General features: G+C 36.1%; 1 protein-coding gene across 5 annotated transcripts in view; it reads right to left on the bottom strand.

The window, feature by feature from the left end:
- The window catches only part of BRD1 (bromodomain containing 1), a 61,911-nt gene that overhangs the window by 26,335 nt on the left and 16,258 nt on the right, over positions 1-19,318 (bottom strand). For 2 of the 5 annotated variants that reach the window (XM_065048942.1, XM_065048941.1), the window contains 6 exons: positions 16,831-16,987; positions 10,749-10,880; positions 6,553-6,681; positions 5,441-5,753; positions 4,378-4,638; positions 690-1,178 (listed from right to left, as the gene is read on the bottom strand). In XM_065048942.1, the coding sequence (XP_064905014.1) occupies positions 690-1,178; positions 4,378-4,638; positions 5,441-5,753; positions 6,553-6,681; positions 10,749-10,880; positions 16,831-16,987 (1,481 nt within the window). The remainder of the gene's footprint in view (positions 1-689; positions 1,179-4,377; positions 4,639-5,440; positions 5,754-6,552; positions 6,682-10,748; positions 10,881-16,830; positions 16,988-19,318) is intronic. The other 3 variants (XM_065048944.1, XM_065048943.1, XM_065048945.1) reach the window with 3 other exon arrangements.

The following is a 19,318-nucleotide window of genomic DNA, read 5'->3' as shown; positions in this document are numbered from 1 at the left end:
AATGTATCAGGAGAGGGGCTTTTTTAATGTTCTTTAGAGAAGTCTCACTAAGAGTGTAATCCTAGACCTAGATTCTTCAACTTCATTTATTTAAAAGGCACAGACTACAGAAAACAAACACAAGAAATGTCATTATAGTTTGGGATTTTAACACTTGCATGAATTACATGGGTATACAAAGCACCGCATACACAGACATAAGTTAAATAACGTGAAAATATGCTTGGAGTAAATACTACAATAAAATGAATTAATACATGGAACATGTAGTTTCCATGCTCCTGTTTATAAGAGTTCCAATTTTGGCACCGCATTGTGAGGTTTCCATGTAATTTAACAGGGAATTTCCAAAAAAGCAGGTGATTCACCTTTCCTATTCACTGCAACAAAAGGAAGTAGAAAACAGCTCAAAACCAACCAAACAAAAAATAAGCCACCCATGGATGTGAATTTGAAGATTCCATTGTTAAAGTGAAAACTGCAAAAGTAAAACTTGATTCACTAAGTCTAAATTGTATAGGGCCAACACAAAAATGATTCAGTAATTTTCTGAACTGCAACTACTCAGCTATGAGAAGAAGTGCTCAAGTGCTAAAATCTGAACATTAACAATTACAGGTATGTCAAAAAATTAACAGCTATGTTAACGTTCAAGGTGCATCCATTCAAATAAGTTCTGTAACATTTACCTGTATCCAAGCGCTTTACAGGGGACTCATCATCAACCTCAGAATCTCCACATGCACTCCTTGATCTTTTCCTTGGGTGCAGAAGTGTCTCCAACCTTGGAAGGACTACAGACAAAAAGGTTTTGGTCCCTAGCTGTGGAGAAGTTGGCTGGGTTTCAGTGTTCTTTGCAGACTTTTGGGGGCTTATACTTTTCGATTTGCAGAAGAGAATGGATGTACGTCTGTTTACATCAGTTGATGACTCAGCTACAGCAGAAACAGTCGACTCATTGAGATTACTGTCAAGTAAGTGTTCTGGAGTGTGTCCATTTATTTCTTTCTGAATGGAAGTGCTATATAATTCATTATCAAATTTTACTCTTTTGTAAAGCTTACTCTGCTCTGGATTGAGTTCTACTGGTTTGAGGGTTGGTGGTTCTGAATTAGTCTCCAAGTTTGAAGGAAGAGGTAATGCATCTGATGGTTCAAGTTTAGGGGGAGATTTATCTCCTGAAAAAATTATAAATAGAGTGTGATTTTTGAAAACCTGCAGTTATAAAGTCTATATAAAACTCACTATATATGTGCAGCCCACCAAATAAATTGTTGTTTGGAAACAAAGCATAACATTTTAAAAAACAAACCTTGACTAGCAACGATCTGTCCTAGTTAGTAGTTCCTACTTTTATACTGGGAATGTAACAGGGATAGAAAAGTAGGTGTTTACAGTTGGTGTTAACAATTTACACCTAAATAAATACGTTTTACTTCTCATGCAGTTATGTTAGTTTCATTAACTAAAAACTAAGAAATCTATTTTTTTTAATAGAAAGTCGGGGTGGTGGATGATTATCTGTTAAATGCAATTATACTGCCATTCAAGTAAAATTTTTGATAATGTAAATTGTTATCTATTTCACCTTATCAATATTCACCTTACCTGCCTACAATAAATTTTATCAGATAAGCATTTTAAAAAAAAAATAAAGTATTTGTAACCTGAACTACTAGAGTGAGCTAAAATGCATTATAAAATTTATAGAAAGGCCAAATTTGCAAAGCTGTTTTACATCTGTGGCTAGAAGTTTTATCTACTAAAAAGAGAAATAAAAAAAGGGGAGGGGAAAAAAAAAACCCACCCCCAAAGTCTTACAGCTTGATTAGTCACTAGTTGGCAAATACAAACTTGACAATGCAGACTTGATAGGAGAAATCAGAAAAACCACCCTCTACCATCTTTAATTCCTTTTTTCTCTTCCCACCCCCACCCCCCAACATGATCATGTCCCAGTCAATTCCAATAATTCTATGCTGGGAAAAGAAAGAGATACAACTGTGAGCATATCAAACTAGTTTCACTTTTTCATGCCAAGTGATGGGAAACAAAATAAACATTCTACTGTTGCAGCATTCTCAAATACAAGTAGAAGGATTTCCTAATCCATAATTATCAACTCAAAAAGACGCTAAAATCTTCTTTCTAGCTTCCAAAAGGATCTTAAAAAACAGAAATTAATAAGATGCTTATTCTAGAGTAACTGTATGAGGCCATTGTTGTATTTAGGCGACCACATGATCTTTTAAAATTTAGTTAATTTTTCTATGCCACCTGAAAAAGGTATAAAAACTCAAGGGTTAAGCCCACTATCTGTAGTGGATTACATATTGTCTCTATATTGTTTTTGTTTTGGCTCAGCAATGCCTACTTGGAAATCAATGACTTCTAAGTGCAGAAAAATCTTTGCCCCACTGTTTAAGGTTTAACCAAACAAAAGCGTAGTTCATACTAAAAAATGTATTGTGCAACTGTGCTCACATGCTTCGAAGTCATACAAATATTTGAATTGGTAAATAATATTTCAGGAAGATATTTAGAATGAAATTTACAGTCAGATAAGCATGTTTAAAGTGCCACCAATTAAAAAAGCCTGTAGTTTAAAATGTCCAAGGTGACCGTTCATTGTGAACAAATTCTGATTTTCTATACAACTAATTAGAAAATATTCACAAAAATCTGTAAGCACAGCAAAACACTGCAGAATTATTTAGACACTAAAACCTAAATTTCATTGGGTTATTCTGGTACCATATTTTTCACATGATCAGAAACTGAAAGCATAATTGCAAGGGAAAATTTGCAGGTCTTCTTAAGTCAGGTCCTGTAGATATCTTGGGCACCTTCCTCATCCTTCCTTCTGGAAGTTCATTTTCTTTACTTCTCTAAGTACCTTCCATTTCAGAATCAAAATTTTAACCAATGACTACTACTCTTCACTAGATCAGAATTGTAACAAAGATGCTAATCAACTCTGGATTGTGCTCTTCATTATGCTTTTTTAAAAGAGTATACTGTAAATATAAGAAAACAGTTACTGCTCACTTTTGGACTATTTTTTGCACAACAGCTGCAGTGTAAGGCTGTGTCATAAAATGTTAAGCTACAAGTAAAAGAAAGTTAATGTATTCGTTATCTGCCAGAAATTACACTCGTAAAGAACTATATTAAGTAGCATCATCACTTGAAGATTAAAAAACCAAAAAGAACCCAAAGTAAGAACCAATCAATCTTTAAATGTTTTAAAAATACTTAATGGCCTCAGAAGACAAGCATGCTGATTTATGTACACTTTTTCTACCATTGTCATTCAAGTCTCAAGGAAGTCATATGTTTGAAAAGCATTTTCTTAGTCACACTAAGAATTAAACACCAAGTTTCTGTTTGAATGGCAGTTAAGGACAGTCATTTTGTTGACTTTAACTTTCAAAAACTTTGATAGCATCAAGCTGCACCAGACACAGACAGTTTTATTTATTACAATGCTTCCACTTTCCCTTGAGCTCTTTCTTCCTCCCATTCAACACACTTAGTCAAAACGAAACGTCTAACTCTCCTGAAGAAAAATAGGCTAGCTTTTTAGAGGTGATTGTGAAACAAACTCAATAGAACTTTGTTTTTCAGAGACTAGATTTTCTTTGCATCATTTAAAATTGAGAAATAAAGACCTCAGTAACCGATTTAAAAGCAAAAATGCAAATATTATTTTCAACTGAAATAAAGTTAGGACTTTCTAGTATACTGCTCTCATTGAAATCAATGGGAATTACCCAAGAGTAGATGCAGTTCTGAGATCAATGCTTTGAGGAGGAAGAGAAGCACAAGGGGAAGGACTGGTTAGATATGGCTGACTTGCCTCTACAACATGAAATGTGTTAAGTCCTATCAATAGTTAGTTTTATTTTAAATAAATAAATAAAAAAAAAAATCCAAGCCTGCCCTCTAGCCTCCCCAAATTCTGAAGTAGAGAATAAAAAGTGCTACAAACGACAGCAAAACAGCAGAGTTTTTAGCACTACTGACCTAGGCTCACATGATGCCGAATACATATTTTGGCAAGTAAGTATATTTCTGAAAGTAAAAAGATGTTTCCAATTCCTTTTCATATGAGATTGTTTGTACTTTCATTTCTTAACACCTAAATTTTTAAAAAGCCTAGCTACTGCGAAAAATAATGAAGCTTTTGTTTAAAAATATCAGCATCATATTCTTAAAATATTTGTTGCAGTTAAGTGGCTATTTGTCCATTTAAAAATTAAATACAATATTCATTATTATTATTCATTATTATTATACTCTTTAATTCACATGATTAAAGCACCTGACTGAAGAGGTTCAGAACAGTCCTGCTTTAAACATGGTTTAAAATCTTACCTTCTTCTTCTCCGTCTTGTTCTAATGCTGCACTTTCTTCTTCAAAACTTCCAATACCTGATTCTATTTGAGGAGCCTGGTTGTGCTGCTGGCTTAGTTTGTTGCGAATAATGCTGATTTCTTTCTTTAACAGCTTTGATCTCTTGCTCCTTGACCCACTGGATTTCATTGCACAGGTGAGATCAAGTTTCTCTAGCAACTCTCTCAGCTGTTCTTCCAAGGACATATGCGCTCTGTTGGCAGGATTCAGTAACCTATCCACTGAAGTCAAAATATGTATAATTGAAAACATGTTAGTGTTTCCCAGAAAAATAATACCAAAGGGGGGTAGGGGGGGAAACAATCACTTGCCAGAATTAAAAGATGTCACCAAAAAGCTATTTAGATTACAGTCTTAGTAGCTTCACCACTACCAGTGAAGAAATGTTGAAACAAATTCCTAATGTATCATTACTGTTCTTGATTAGCATTATGCTCAAGAAAACTAAGTAGTAGAGCAACGAATTAAAAGGTCAGAAGGAAGGCACAATTAATCCTTCCCACTCTGACAGATTATTTCCTTCGTGTCAAAGAGAGGGGCAAGACTGTGGTTACAAAAAGAAATATGCTAATAACTCTCCTTTACTGACAAAGCCTCAGAAGCCTGATGTCTATTTCAAAAAGAGTTATTTTAATTCCTAGTATTACAAATGTGCTGGATGTTTTTAATTCATTAGGTTATTTAAGAATGCACATAAGTTTACGTGCACTGGTAGTCGTTTTCCGTGACTTATAAGCATATACAATCATGTGAAAGAAAGTACTCAGGTTAAACACCTTTTTCCATCTATTTTGTTAAATTAGGCTCTGGCATTGTCAAAATCAGAATCTGGATAACAACTTAGTTCTAACGACAGATCTAGTAGAACAGAAACACTTGAATCTTTCAAGCAATGGTTTTAATGGGAGATGGAAATAAGTCAGCAAACTGAAGAGCAACAACAATCTTAGTCATCTGTATGGAATGTACATGCTGTGTGTAATGAAAAATGGAACTTTTAAAAATAATCGAACAACATCTTACCATCTTCCCATGAGAAAGGCTGGGGTGACTCAAGTTTAGGCCGTTCAGGTAAGTGCATTCCAGTTTCATTATTATAACCAATTGCTTCAGCATCTCTCCTAGCTTGCCTGAGAACTACACCTCCTTGATCTCTTAACCGCACTGCAGCTCTATAAAATATTGTATCTTTTGCATTGTATTTCATACAGTTATCTATGATAAGATTGAAGTCGTCTTCGAACTCACTGAGGTTTTTATAGCCTTGAGCATCTAACCGTTTTCTCATGGTAGAGAAATCCATAGGATGTTTAATATGATCCAAATAGTCTGGAACCTTTGAATAAATATTTAAAACATGAATGGGTAAAATTATCTTATTACAGAAAAAGTAACATTAGCTATTAACTGACCCACATTTTTTAAAGCATTTTCTAACACCTCAAATCAAGGACTTCAAAATGTAGCTTACAATTGCACATCATGATACTGCAAACATTTGCATGACAACCGAAGTTTACATATTACAAGATTCTGCATCTTAGGTAACAAGTTGGAGCTCTACTAAGAGATGATGAAACCACATTTTTCTACAATTCTGTGTTTTTACGTACATCAGTGTATTTATGCATATGCTTGCTTATAAATTTATGTATTTATATGTACACATATGCATAAAATAAACATGTATATTTAGTATATGAACACATATATACAGTTCATATAGACATGTACACATGCCTATGTGTTATTTATACACATATACGTGTTCTATATGTATATATGCACACATACACACATATACAATTTATCTAGTTTCCCAGTGAATGAAAAGGAATTTCATCTGCACATAAGAACACAGTATCCACATTTCCAATTTCAAGACACCCTTTGATTTTTCTTTATTAAATAATCTTACCGCAAAAGCTCATTATGTATCCATGTTATTCTGTACAATTATTTCCCAGAAATTATTTTAGTGTATGAGCATAAACAGACTTTCATAGCAGTAAGTTAGAACTTGTATCACCATAGATATTTAAAGGTAACGCTGCTCCCAACTCTGCATGCAATGATTTGTTATTAAGTGCTACCAAGTCATATCTAAACATAACAAAACACAGCTTAAAAAATACCTCTTTGAGGTTTACTGGCTGAGCAAATATACGAGCAGAATCCTTTTCCTGCAGCTGGTCCAGAACTGATCGCAGAAGTACAGTGAATGGAGTGAGCTGAAGTTCCATAGCAACCTGCTCAATCTTGACCTAAAGAAGCCGTAATAGTACAAGTGAGCATTTTTCATTGAGATACTGTTTTAAAGTTGTTTTGCAGCATGAGTAAAGTACTTTAGATACGAAACACAATATAAATATATTTAAGTAATGAGCTGGCATTCGTCTAACATACATTTTCAGCTGATGACTTTATAAGAAAAAAACATTCTCAACCCTTCATTGTAGACTCAACCTCAACTCTTTTTTTAGAACTAAGATGATTTTATCTATAAATGAATTTTGTTCCCTTTTTAACCTTCATATTTTGCTAACAATGTGAAAATAAGAACAAGAATTTAAAACTAATGTCTTTAAAATGAAACTTCAGTTGTGCTAAGTTCAAAGTATAAAAAGATAATTTGATGTACATTTACAGGCTACAAAAGACCAAAACAAAGAGTAATTTTAAAGACAATGTTCTATGTAAATTCCAAGAAAATAATTTAAAAAACCAGAACCAACATCTTCAGATACTCGACTGTCCTTCAGAATTTTCATTATTTTTGACAATATTACAACTCCTCTTTAATTTTATTTTCAGGCCATTTAAAGAGTTATCAAAGTTGAAACAGTCTTGTTATGGCAAAAATAAACTCTTAATGATAATGGTGTGTGTAAGCACACAAACACACATCCATAAAATACATGTCTATAAATAATAATACATAATAGATGTGTATGGCAAGTGACATGTGAATGTACAGTAATGATGCACAGAATTCCAGAAAGGACTCAAGAATTATAAACTATGTTATCTTGCAATGAATGTTCACAGCTTACAAAAATTAAGAAATGGAACAGTATTTTTATAAATAAGGACAATTAAAAGACTCGTAAGTGGAAACAATTTGCTTTCACAGTTGTCATACTAAGTGTTATCTTTCTGTATTCTTGCTTCCTTTTCTCCGAGTAATGTTAACACTACATCAGAATGACTTTGATGCACGCTTTGGGTTTGTTTTTGTTGTTTTTGGTTTGGTTTTTTTTTTTTTTTTTTTTTTTTTGGTGACAGAAGAATAAAAGTGCTATCCAGTATAAGCACATGTATTGGGAAAATACAGAAAGATGGAATTTTCTAGTGTTCTTCAGAAACCAATTGTCTTTGCAAGTCTAACAGAATGGGTTGTCAAATAATTTCTCTACACCAATGCACACAGCACAGACAACAAATGGGAGGAGTTGGAGTCCACCACCATTTTGCTAGAAAGCTACTACCTAGTTAGACAACTTACTGAAACTTGTTGGGATGAATCCCGTGACTGAAGTGGAGCTACTGGTGGCTACAGGCTGTTCAGAAGGGATGAGCAAGGAAGGAAGGGTGGAGGAGATGCTCTCTACATCAAGAAATTGATAGATTGTGAAGAGCTGTCACTGAAGAATTGCCATGAGCAAGCTGAAAGCTTATGGGTAAGAATTAGACACCAAAGCAACAAAGGGAACGTTGTGGCTGGTGTTTACTACAGGCTGCCCAACCTAGGGGAGCCTGCTGATGAAGCCGACTTACTCCAGCTACAGGAGGCACTGCAGTCACAGACTCTCATCCTGCTGGGGGACTTCAACCACCCTAACATCTGCTGGAAAAACACCAGAGAGAGTTGTAGGCAATCCAAGAGACTTTTGGAGTGCACTGAGGACAACTTCCTAAGCCAGGTAATAGACAACCCTACCAGGGGGGATGTGATAATGGACCTGTTTGTCACCAATGCAAGTGAGCTAATCAGTGACATCAAGACTGGAGGCAGCCTGGGCTGCAGCGATTGTGCACTGGTGGCCTTTACAGTCCTGGGGGGTATGGGCCAAGCAAAGAATAAAGTCAGGACCCTGAAATTTAGGAAAGCAAACTTCCAGCTCTTCAAGGAGTTAATCAACAGGACCCCCTGGGAAACTGCCCTCAAGAGACAAGGGAGCAGAAAAGAGCTGGCAAATCTTTAAGGACACTTTGCAAAGAGTACAGGTGTAAGAAACCACATACAGAAGGCAAGAGGCCAGCATGGCTGAATCAAGACCTGCTAGTCAAACTAAAGGGTAAGAAGGAAATGCACAGGCAGTGGAAGCAGGGACAAGTGTCCTGGGAAGAGTACAGGGACACTGCCTGGTTGCGTAGGGATGGGGCCAGGAAGGCCAAGGTGCAGCTGGAGCCGAATTTGGCAAGGGATGCAAAGAATAAGATGGGCTTCCATAGGTATGTCAGTCAGAAAAAGGAGGTCAAGGAAAGTGTACCCCACTGACAAACATGACTGGGAAACCGCTAAAAACAGACAAGGAGAAAGCTGAGGTATTCAATTACTTTTTTTGCCTCACTCTTAACTGGCAAGCTCTCTTCCCACACCTCTCAAGTGGATGGACCTCAAAGCATGGACTAACGGGACAAAGTCCCACCCACTGTAAGAGAAGATCAGGTTTGACACCACCTGAGGAACCTGAACATACATAGGTCTACAGGATCTGATGAGGTGCTTCCAGCAGTCCTGAGGGAATTGGCTAATATAATTGTCAAGCCATCTTACATGACATCTGAAAAGACATGGTGGTCAGGTGAAGTCCCTGGTGACTGGAAAAACAGAAATATTGCATCAATTTCTTTAAAAGGATAGCAAGGAAGATCCCAGGAGCTACTGACCTGTGAGCCTCACCTCTGTGTCTGGGAATATCACAGAACAGATCCTCCTAGAAGCTGTGCTAAGGCTCATGGAGAACAGGAAGGTGATTCAAGACAGCCAGCATGGCTTCACCAAGGGCAAGTCCTGTCTGACCAACCCAGCGGTCTTCTACAACAGAGTGATTATATCAGTAGGCAAGGCAAGAGCTATGGGGTGTCATCTTTTTGGACTTCTGTAAGGCTTTTAATATGGTTTTCCACATCCTTCTCTCTATACTGGAGAGAAATGGATTTGATGGACTGTTCAGTGGATAAGGAATTGGTTGGATGGTCGCATCCAGAGAGCAGTGGTCAATGACTCAATGCCCAGATGAACACCACTGACAAGCGGTATCCCTCAGGGGTTCATATTGGGACCAGTACTACTTAGTATCTTCATCAATGACATAGTGCGATCAAGTCCACCCTCAGGAAATTTCCAGACAACACCAAGCTGAGTGGTGTGTTTAACATGCCTGAGGGAAGAGATGCCATCCAGAGGGACCTGGGCAAGCTTGAGAACTGGGCCCATGTGAACATCATGAAGTTCAACAAGGCCAAGTGTAAGGTCCTGCACCTGGGTCAGGGCAATCCCTGCTATCAGTACAGGCTGAGGGATGAAGGGGTTGAGAGCAGCACTGCAGAGAAGGACTTGGAGGTACTGGTGGACAAAAAGCTGGACATGAGCTGGTACTGTACACTTGCAGCCCAGAAGGCCAACTGTATGCCGGGCTGCATCAAAAGGAGAGTGGCCAGGAGGCCGAGAGGTGATTCTGCTCCTCTACACCATTCTCATGAGACCTCATCTGGAATACTATGCTCTGAGGTGCTCAGTACAGGAAAGACATGGGCACTTCTCCTCTGAAGAAAGGCTGAGAGAGTTGGGGTTGTTCAGCCTGGAGAAGACAAGGCTCCAGGGAGACCTTATTGCAGCCTTTCAGTACTTAAAAGGAGCCTGTAAGAAAGACAGGGACAGAAATTTCAGTAGAGCCTGTTGTGAATGGATAAGGAGTACTAGTTTTAAACTAAGAAAGGGTAGATTTAGACTGGATATAAGGAAGACATTTTCTATGATGAGGGTGGTGAGGCACTGGCAGAGGTTGACCAGATAGGTGGTAGATGCCCCATCCCTGGAAACATTTGAGGTCAGGATGGATAGGGCTCTGTTGAAGATGTCCCTGCTCATTGCAGGGGGGTTGGACTAGATGACTTCTAAAGGTCCCTTCCAACCCAAACCATTCTATGACTCTATTAACATTTTATTTATTTTAAAGAGTTTGCACGAGTGCACATGTGACCATATGTTCCTTGATCCTAAATGAGGATTAGAAGACAAATACTAAAGCCTTTCTATTGTAAAAACTGTGTTTGAGAGTCTTTCCTTTGGAAAAGTTTCACCAAATTAAGATACTTCATTTACCTGTTCTCTTTTTAATTTTTCACGCTTACGTATAAGTTCAATCAACAAACGTGCTCTTTCAAGATCATGGCGCAGCCTTTGCCAGTACTTCAATTTTTCTTTTAATGCTTGCATTTCTTCATCATCTTCTCTCTAAAAGAAGAATAAAAAATTTTTCATTGAATGAAAAACACTAACCTCTTATTATAAGCTAATTTTACACAATTACAGAACATATTCACAGGAAAGGAACAACTATTATCTTATAGTCATGGCACTTGGTCATAAGCTTTATATCAAACAACCTAGCAGTACAACAACCTGCAAAGTAACATTCTGTATTTTCACATCAAAATCCAAACCAGGTGAACATCCTCAGCTTCTTCAGAAACTCAAGTCTAGTAGAAACAAATTCTTCTTGTGCTCACCACAGTCCACCTCCCCTGCACCCAGCAAGATTATGACACACTTTAACAGAACAAAATCAAAAATGCCTTTCAATGAACACACGAAAGAATTTAATCAACACATTTTTAGGAAGCAGTTGTGTTTAAACACTTGCAGTATTTAGTTTGATTTGTACATAGAGAAAACAGAGCATTCCTTGTGTGTTTTTACTGTTGTTCATAAGAAAGAGAAGGAAATTGGAATACTAGCTACAGTGTTCAAATGGTATTGGTAATTCACCAGAAACAAAGCCAGAAAATAGTAAAAGTCCTTATATTAGTAACAAATACACAAAAGAAACATTTGCTTTGGAAAACTGTTACATTTAAAGCGAATATTTTATTAAAAAAATCTCAGAAAGAGATCCAAAGCTTTGTACGCCTGACCTGTAACTAGCATAATGCAATATACACTTGATAAGTCATGTGTTTTTTAAATTACAACAAACAATAAATTCCATAAATTACGAAAAAGTAGAAGACAGAAAACTGTCTCAGCAGAACAACAATAACCAATATTATAAATTGTTACACTCGCAGCAAAAGCCTCCTTCAGAGGAGAATAATTTAGAAATATCACAGGTCCTCTAAAGGAAGCTTGTGAACTCTTTCAGACTGAAGGTTCTAAAAATAGAATTGCAAAAACTGGCAGTGGAATAAAACATCTAACAGATTGGCGAGTGCTATGATTCTATGATAGGCATAATATTTTATTGCTTTACACGCTTTGCAAGAGTAAAGGCAAGCACCTGTGGAAGCTATGAAGTTAGTTTTATTCAAGTCTCTGACTTCACTGAAGTAGAAAATCGTTAACTATTTAGTATCTCTGTAGTACAATAAAGCAATGAGGAAACAACAGTTCATTCCTCTTTTTGAAAAAAAAGACCAAAAAGAAGTAGCTAAACACTTCTAGTTCCCTTTCCCAATGACTATTACACTACTGACAGTCACCTTTTCTTTTAAGGAGTTAAGTCATGACTTGCAGACATAACAATTAAACTATGAAAGATTGATTAGTTCAAAGTGAATTTTGATTGAATATTAATATACACATTCCTTAAAATTCTCAGAGACTTACTGAATTAGAAAGTCTACAATGCCACCAATTGCTGCTGTTCTACACTTCTCCATCTCAGAGTAAAGATCCCATGCATGGAAAAGCAACTTGTTAACTGATACAGCTATACTGTTTTTTCATAGCTTTACAGTTTTTCAGGACCAAAATTAAATTGTGGCTACTGCTAAATGTGGAAGGCTTATCTTCCCTTTGCATAGTTCTTGAAACTGGGGAACTGAGCCTGCTGAAAGCAAAATCAACAAAACCACATTAGTTTTAGGGTGGGTCAGGAAACTTAAATACCGAAAAAAAGAAAAAGTTATGTTGTTACACAAGGTCTTGGGGTAGCTCATTAGAGACTTAAGTATTTGGCTAAATCTGAAGGTCTAGTTTCACTTAAAAAAAAATAATTCTTTCAGTCAAATCAGTTGATTTACAAATGTCATTTCATAAACTAGGCAGGTAGGTAAAATCTGCAGATGTGACCCAAAGTATCAAAGAGCACCTTGTTTATTTTTGTGCACATATACACTCCATTCTTCGATGTCACTCCGGCTTGGGGATTAATAGCAAGCCTCCAGTTTTTTGACCCTTCTGTGCAAAGTAATGTTGGCAGGCACGGTTTTAATAGCTAAGACAACCTGCCTTTACCCTAATCTATTTATTACCTGACATAAAACATACACCTTAATTAGATTAAAAGATCCAGGCAAGCTGAAAAGAGCATAACACACTGGTTTCCAATATTTAACTAGTAAAAACTTGGGTAAAGAGTTCCTTTCAGAGTTTTTTGTTTTCAAAATCTTTCTGACAAGGGAAGTTCCTATTAACCTCCTGAAAAAAAAGGGCTCTTCTTCCAAATCTGTCTTTCTGCAACAAAGCCAGAAAGTTTCTTCTGGCTGACAACACAATAAAAAGTTACAAAGAAACCCTGTGGTATTTTCTGACAGACTTAGTTCTTGCTGAACACCAAGTATTACCTAGAAAAACTAAAACTGACACATTTATTAATACTGAGGGAAGAGGGAAACACTTCTAAGTTTACACACACAGTACGCATCAACTGAGAACTGGTCTTCAGCTCCAGCTCCCACCATGACTATGTTCTCAGCCTTTGCATCCCTGCAGGAATGCTGCCAGCGTACCAACAGATCGCTCCTTATGCTGGATGTAAATACCTGGGGACAGCCTTGCTCCCTACAGGGGCTGTAACTTAACATGAGCCAAACAAAAACAGCATTACTGTGATGAAACTGTGATGAAACTGGATCTTGAGCAATTCAATTAGTTTTATTAAGTTCCTCTTCTGACACTTGTATGCCAACCAATCAAAATCATTTAGTGGTTGCAATTTCTGTTCCTACTGAAATCTACAGTGCAGTTGTGACCTTAGTCACAACCACCTTCTACTTTGTTTCTCCTAAAAGCTGTTTTAAATCAACTTCACTAGAGCAACAAGCTACTATAATTAAATTTCATGCCTTATTTTTATTAAAGCATTCTTTACAGGGAAAAACAGAACAAAATAAAAATACTGGGGACGTAAATTTATTAGAGTATTCCTAATACCTTTCCTGAATTTCTAGGTGGAGAGAACTGACAGTATAAACCATTCTTTCAGAGGGTTCCTTGTTCCTCCACATGGTGAGGTAGGTTATAAGCAAAAAATCTTCTTGCGTGATTTAGAACTGCTAGTTCACGTAACATCATATTCAAAAGCATATCGTGAGCTCTGAAACATGTTCATTAGGAAGTGACTCTAGATCATGAACGCTTGCTCCCCTGCCAAATTTGTTTTAGTAGCAAACATCAGAGTGGGGTCAAAACCACCTTATACTAGGCATCTTGAAACCTCTTCTGGGGTTTTGGTTCCTCATCTTAACATTTCTTTTCAGTTTAAGAAGCAATAATAACAAAAATCTGAATCCCTATTACACCAATGTTTCTGTTCCTTGTATTGACTGAAAACCTATTTAGGTTTTTGACCATCTGACCTCTCACATAAAATAAGGTAAAAGAAGTTTCCCATCTAGACTGAAAGGAAACAATCGTCTATACCTCAAAAATTTTCTCAGAACACCTATGCCATAGCTGTATTGAAGTATACATTACAGTTTGGCTTAGACTTGGAATAATGAAGATGACTAATGCTTCAAATGCTTTGCAGTTATGACTACTTAATTAGGTATTACAAATAATTATTGAAGAGGCTATGAAGAAGACACAATGTCGTGCACAGGACACTTGGGACTCACTGAAAAGCACTAACTGCACATTTCTTCAATCAACTGAATCATTTAATACTCAGCTTTGCCTGAAACTTTTTTCTTTTCAAAAGACAATGTTAATTTCAAGTTTTAAGAATCAAGTCTCAGAAGTGACCCAATTTTTAATGAATATAAGTTTCCAATTAATCTAGAAAGTATTTTAATTTTTTTCTTACTTAAGAATACTGCAAAGTTAGAAGAGGCAGAGAGGGAAAAGAGGTGTTTGTACAAGAGTGCAAACAGGCAAAGAGATTTTAAACAGGTCATATCTAAGGCTTACTTTACTCTATTATAATCAAACATCAGTTATGAGTATTGTTTTATTTTGGTAGTTACTCTTAAAATATTCAGAAATGTTGCAGTCTCATCATGCCATCTCAACAGGAAAAGTACTTTCCAACTCCCAAGTATAATTTTCTCAGACACTAACTTAGTCTAAGTCTATACTGCCATATAAGCCCTGGACTTTTGTGCTTGATTAAGGATTCAAGCTCATTAAAAGATTAATCAAAGATTAAAAGTAGAATACAAAATATTTTAGAGAAGTTGTAAACCAAAAAACAGTATTAAAATGGAATAACAGAGAAGCAACGAAAGAAGATAAAGGAGTGGCCAGTTTTTATTCAATGTAAATTCTACCTAAATGGAATTTCAGCATCTCAGCTATGAGGAAAGGCTGAGGGAACTTGGATTGCCCAGCCTGCAGAAGAATTGGCTCGGGGGGGTAAATCTCATCAATATATATAAATACCCAAAGGGAGGGTGCAAGGAAGACAGAGCCAGGCTCCTTTCAGCAGTGCCCATTGACAGGAGCAGAGGCAATGGGCACAAACTGAAACACAGGAGGGTTCTTCCAAATATCAGAAAAAACTTTATTTTCACTGTGAGGGTGACCAGGCACTGGGACAGGTTGCCCAGGGAGGATGTGGACTCTCCACTCCTGGAGATATTCAAAAGCTGTCTGCACATGGTTCTGGGCAACCTGATCTAAGTGGCCCTGCTTGGGCTTTCAGGTTGGACCAGATATCTCCAGAGGTCCCTTCCAACCTCAGCTCTTCTGGGAATTATTAACTAGTTTTTTTCCATGAAAAGCTAAGAAAAGAAACATGAAGAAAAATGACAGATCAGATAATTAAGAAGCAGTGTTTGACTGTGGTATTTTTAAGACTACATCACTTAATGACAATCAGCAAACAGCAATGCAATTCAAACAAAATAATACTTAAGCTTTAAAGAAGAAAAAAGAAATCTCAATTTAATAAAAGTAAATGATTAAAAAATGCATTTTTAAGTTCTAAAGACTATTTTACACGAACAATTCCACTTGAAGTCAAACACCTGGCGAACAGAAAGAACACAGCCAGCTACTTTTTCAGTTCAATTAAAAAAGGTAACTGGGATGCAGTAATAATTTCCACATCATGATGCTTCACAGCATTTCAAGTTCTACACACGTGGATCCATACACAGAATTCAGAAAGGAAGTTTTAATTACTTTCTAAGACACTCAGTGACCTGAAAACAAAACAACAGAAGACCTGCCAAAATCTCTAACATCACTGAAGAGACGTTCATATTACAAAACTGGGAAGCAGAAGAGTACTGCTTTCTGAATCTGATACATATGTGAAGTGACCGTTTTCCAGCTATTCTGACTGCTAAATGTGTTCAACTTTAACCAACCTAGATGTATTTTAGCTGAGTTTTACTTAAACAAAATATAAGCATAAATTTATGCTTGTCTACAATCCTACTTAACTATGTCGAAAGTGAAAGTTGAAACAAGTCTTCGAACTTAATCAACAATTCACTCTTAGTTTTGCTATTACCAAACAACGTGGGCAATAACGATCTGAATTCAAAACCTGTAAACTAGCACGTCCAATCTTAACTCTGCAAAAATCCCCATTTTCCTTAGTTATAAATGTCAAAAACATACTTATTGTGCATCTTCTGAGGAACTTAAAATAAAATGTTTTACCTTACTAACTCACAGCACATTGAGAATGAGTTAAAAAAAACCAAAAACAATGGTATTAGGATAGTATTGGTGACAGTATTTTTGTGAAACATTTAAGTAAAACAAAAGAAAAACCCACACAAGTTGGTATGTTTTTTCTGGTTGGATTTTTTTAATATCTCACAAATTAAAAAGGATTTGATAGTGCCTAATTTCAAATATAGGTCATATTACTTGATAATAAGGTGAAGAATTTACTCAGTCCTGAATAAGAGAAAGTTTTTACTACATGCTATGCTTTCCGGTTATTTTTTACTCTGTATAAAAGTGACTTTCTGTTTTTTTTCTTGTAAGTAAAAAGTGTGTCACATACCTGTTGTGTGTTTCTTTGTGACTGTAAACTGGACTGCAGCCTTCTCAACAGAGGAACACCATTCCTAGACAGTCTTTTAAGCAACCAGTAACTGTGCACTCGTTCAACAAACTGCTTCTTCCGCTGAATGGCCACCTGATTCATAATCTTATTTAATCTAAAATATGGAAAAACTGATATTGTATTTTTCATAGCAAAGCATAAAATGTATTTGTCTATGGAAGTTAACTGTCAGATATATATGAATGTATAATGTAACAAGAGCAGTGATCACCATATTACTTATTTCTTTCAATGACATCACTTTTAGCACAATTATTTCTGAGCAGTAGATGACAATCAAATACATCTGCTTGACACTATAGTTTTTACCAAATACATTAAAGTACTTTATAAAGCTAAAGGGTATTAATTTTTTCATGATCATCTCAAGAGCAATCCCAGATTAGGACTGAGAATAAAGCATCATGTGCATTTCAGAATTATCTTCCTATTAAAAATAAAATCAGAAATAAAATTGTAAATCCCTACAAGTTTTCAGATAAGTTGTGCCATCTTCACACATAATTAGTAGTTTATTTTAATGACAATATATCTTAACTTTTTATATAACAATGTACAACAAAAAGCTTGCATTACTCATCCACTAATATTATTTTTTCATAAATAAAGCAAACAAAAATATAAACCAGAAGAACACTTATGATTTTACCCCACACATATGATGAAAATATTCACACAGAAAAGATGCAAGAGGATGATACAAACAGTTAAGCAAAATATCATGATTAAATAAACACTATTTTCTCCAAACTTGATTTTAACAGATGCAAATACTGTTTGCATACGCTCTGTTTACAAATACTCTAGGAAAGTGCTATATGAACATCATATGCAACAACCTTGACTCTTGTTTTTAAATAAAGACACATTAAAATGTCAAAGCCTCACATGACAGTAACCTCTCAAAACTTACACTAAAAAAAAAATCTGTTCATTCTTCACTAAGTATATTACTACCCATAGCAAAACTCTACAACAGATAGCGGTAGGTCTATCAGAGATTCTCTAATCAAATTTAATACCAAAACAGGCAAAATTAAATTCAAGAAGTATCTGATTTTTAGAGTGATACCACAAGGCATTTAAATGAAAATAATTAATATAAGCACACAAATATTTTTCTGCTTTCTCCCTTTTAATATTAGGGATAAAGCAGTTTCTCAGGTAAGTGATATAAGAGAAGTAGTCAAAGACCTAAAAAAAAAAAAAAAAAAAAAAAGCAAAGTAAACCTTGGGTACAATTATTTTTATGAATAGCTGGGAAACCTGAATGCTGTTTTTCAGACAGACATACAAGTGAGTCTACCCTGAGTTCAGCAAAGGTGATCTATCCCTGGTTGTTTTTTCTGGGCTGCATAGAAGGTAAGGTACAACAGCTCTACTCAGTATTATGCTAACTAGCTACAGAGCTTTCAGTCACCACAAGGTAAAGGCAGAGCAAACACAGGTTTTCTTCAAAATATAGTACCATTGTGTCCTTCAGTTCTTCAGGGACATTATTTTTCATTTAATACACTAAGGTAAGTTACGCATTCTTGAAAAGTTTTAGCTTAACTTAAAGCTTAGACAGTCTGCAGATGGCTTTAGCACTGTCTTGTAAGTCTTTCACGGAAGGGCAGAAGCAGGCTCCACGAAGACTTACTCAGTGCACAACAGACCTTGATGTGACCATATTGAACTTCAAACACAACGGAATTACAATTAATTATAGAATGCAATCAAAATCAAATAAGTACTTTTACATTTCTCTTTTGGGAGCAGAATAACCTACTAAACTGAGTCAAAAAAAGCACAGCCAAATAGGTACCTATTTGGAAAGATCAGAGAATCATAATTTACCGTGAAGAAAGGTGCTTCGGCTTTGTGCCCATCAGATGTGGCAAGACTAAGCAAACATCTTTAATTACAGCTTTAAGTACATTTGCCCAGTCACATAACAAAACACTCTATTCATAGATAATTATAATAGTAAAGTGCTAGAATAAACTTGGGAAAGATGTTCACAGAAGATATTCTCCAACTTTGAAAATACAAATAAACAGAAGGTAATCTGGAGTGCAGAAACTACCCAAGAAGCGGTAGGAATCGTACTCCTCTTTGCCTTCCCTGCAAATAAAAACAAACAACTACTGGCTGATCATATTTCATTTAGACACCGGCATTCAGCAGTGGCAACACACCACCAATCACACCTTAATTTCTCAAAATACAGCGGTCAGAGGATGTTCACACGGCAGTTATCTACAGAGCCGCTACACTGTGATCTTATTAATATAATGATGTGACATCTGCTGTTAGACTCTTAAGAGTCCACTAACTACAGCGCAGTTCTTTGATCATCTTTTTGCTTACTCAGACACTCCCAGGTAGGCTTTTACTGTCCCAAACAATTTTAATTTTGGCTGACAACACAACCATTCTGGGA

This window comes from Columba livia, chromosome 1 (assembly GCF_036013475.1).
Source record: "Columba livia isolate bColLiv1 breed racing homer chromosome 1, bColLiv1.pat.W.v2, whole genome shotgun sequence".
NCBI lineage: Eukaryota > Metazoa > Chordata > Aves > Columbiformes > Columbidae > Columba > Columba livia.
Note: the sequence above shows the minus strand (reverse complement) of the source record. Positions and strands in the feature narration are given on the sequence as shown.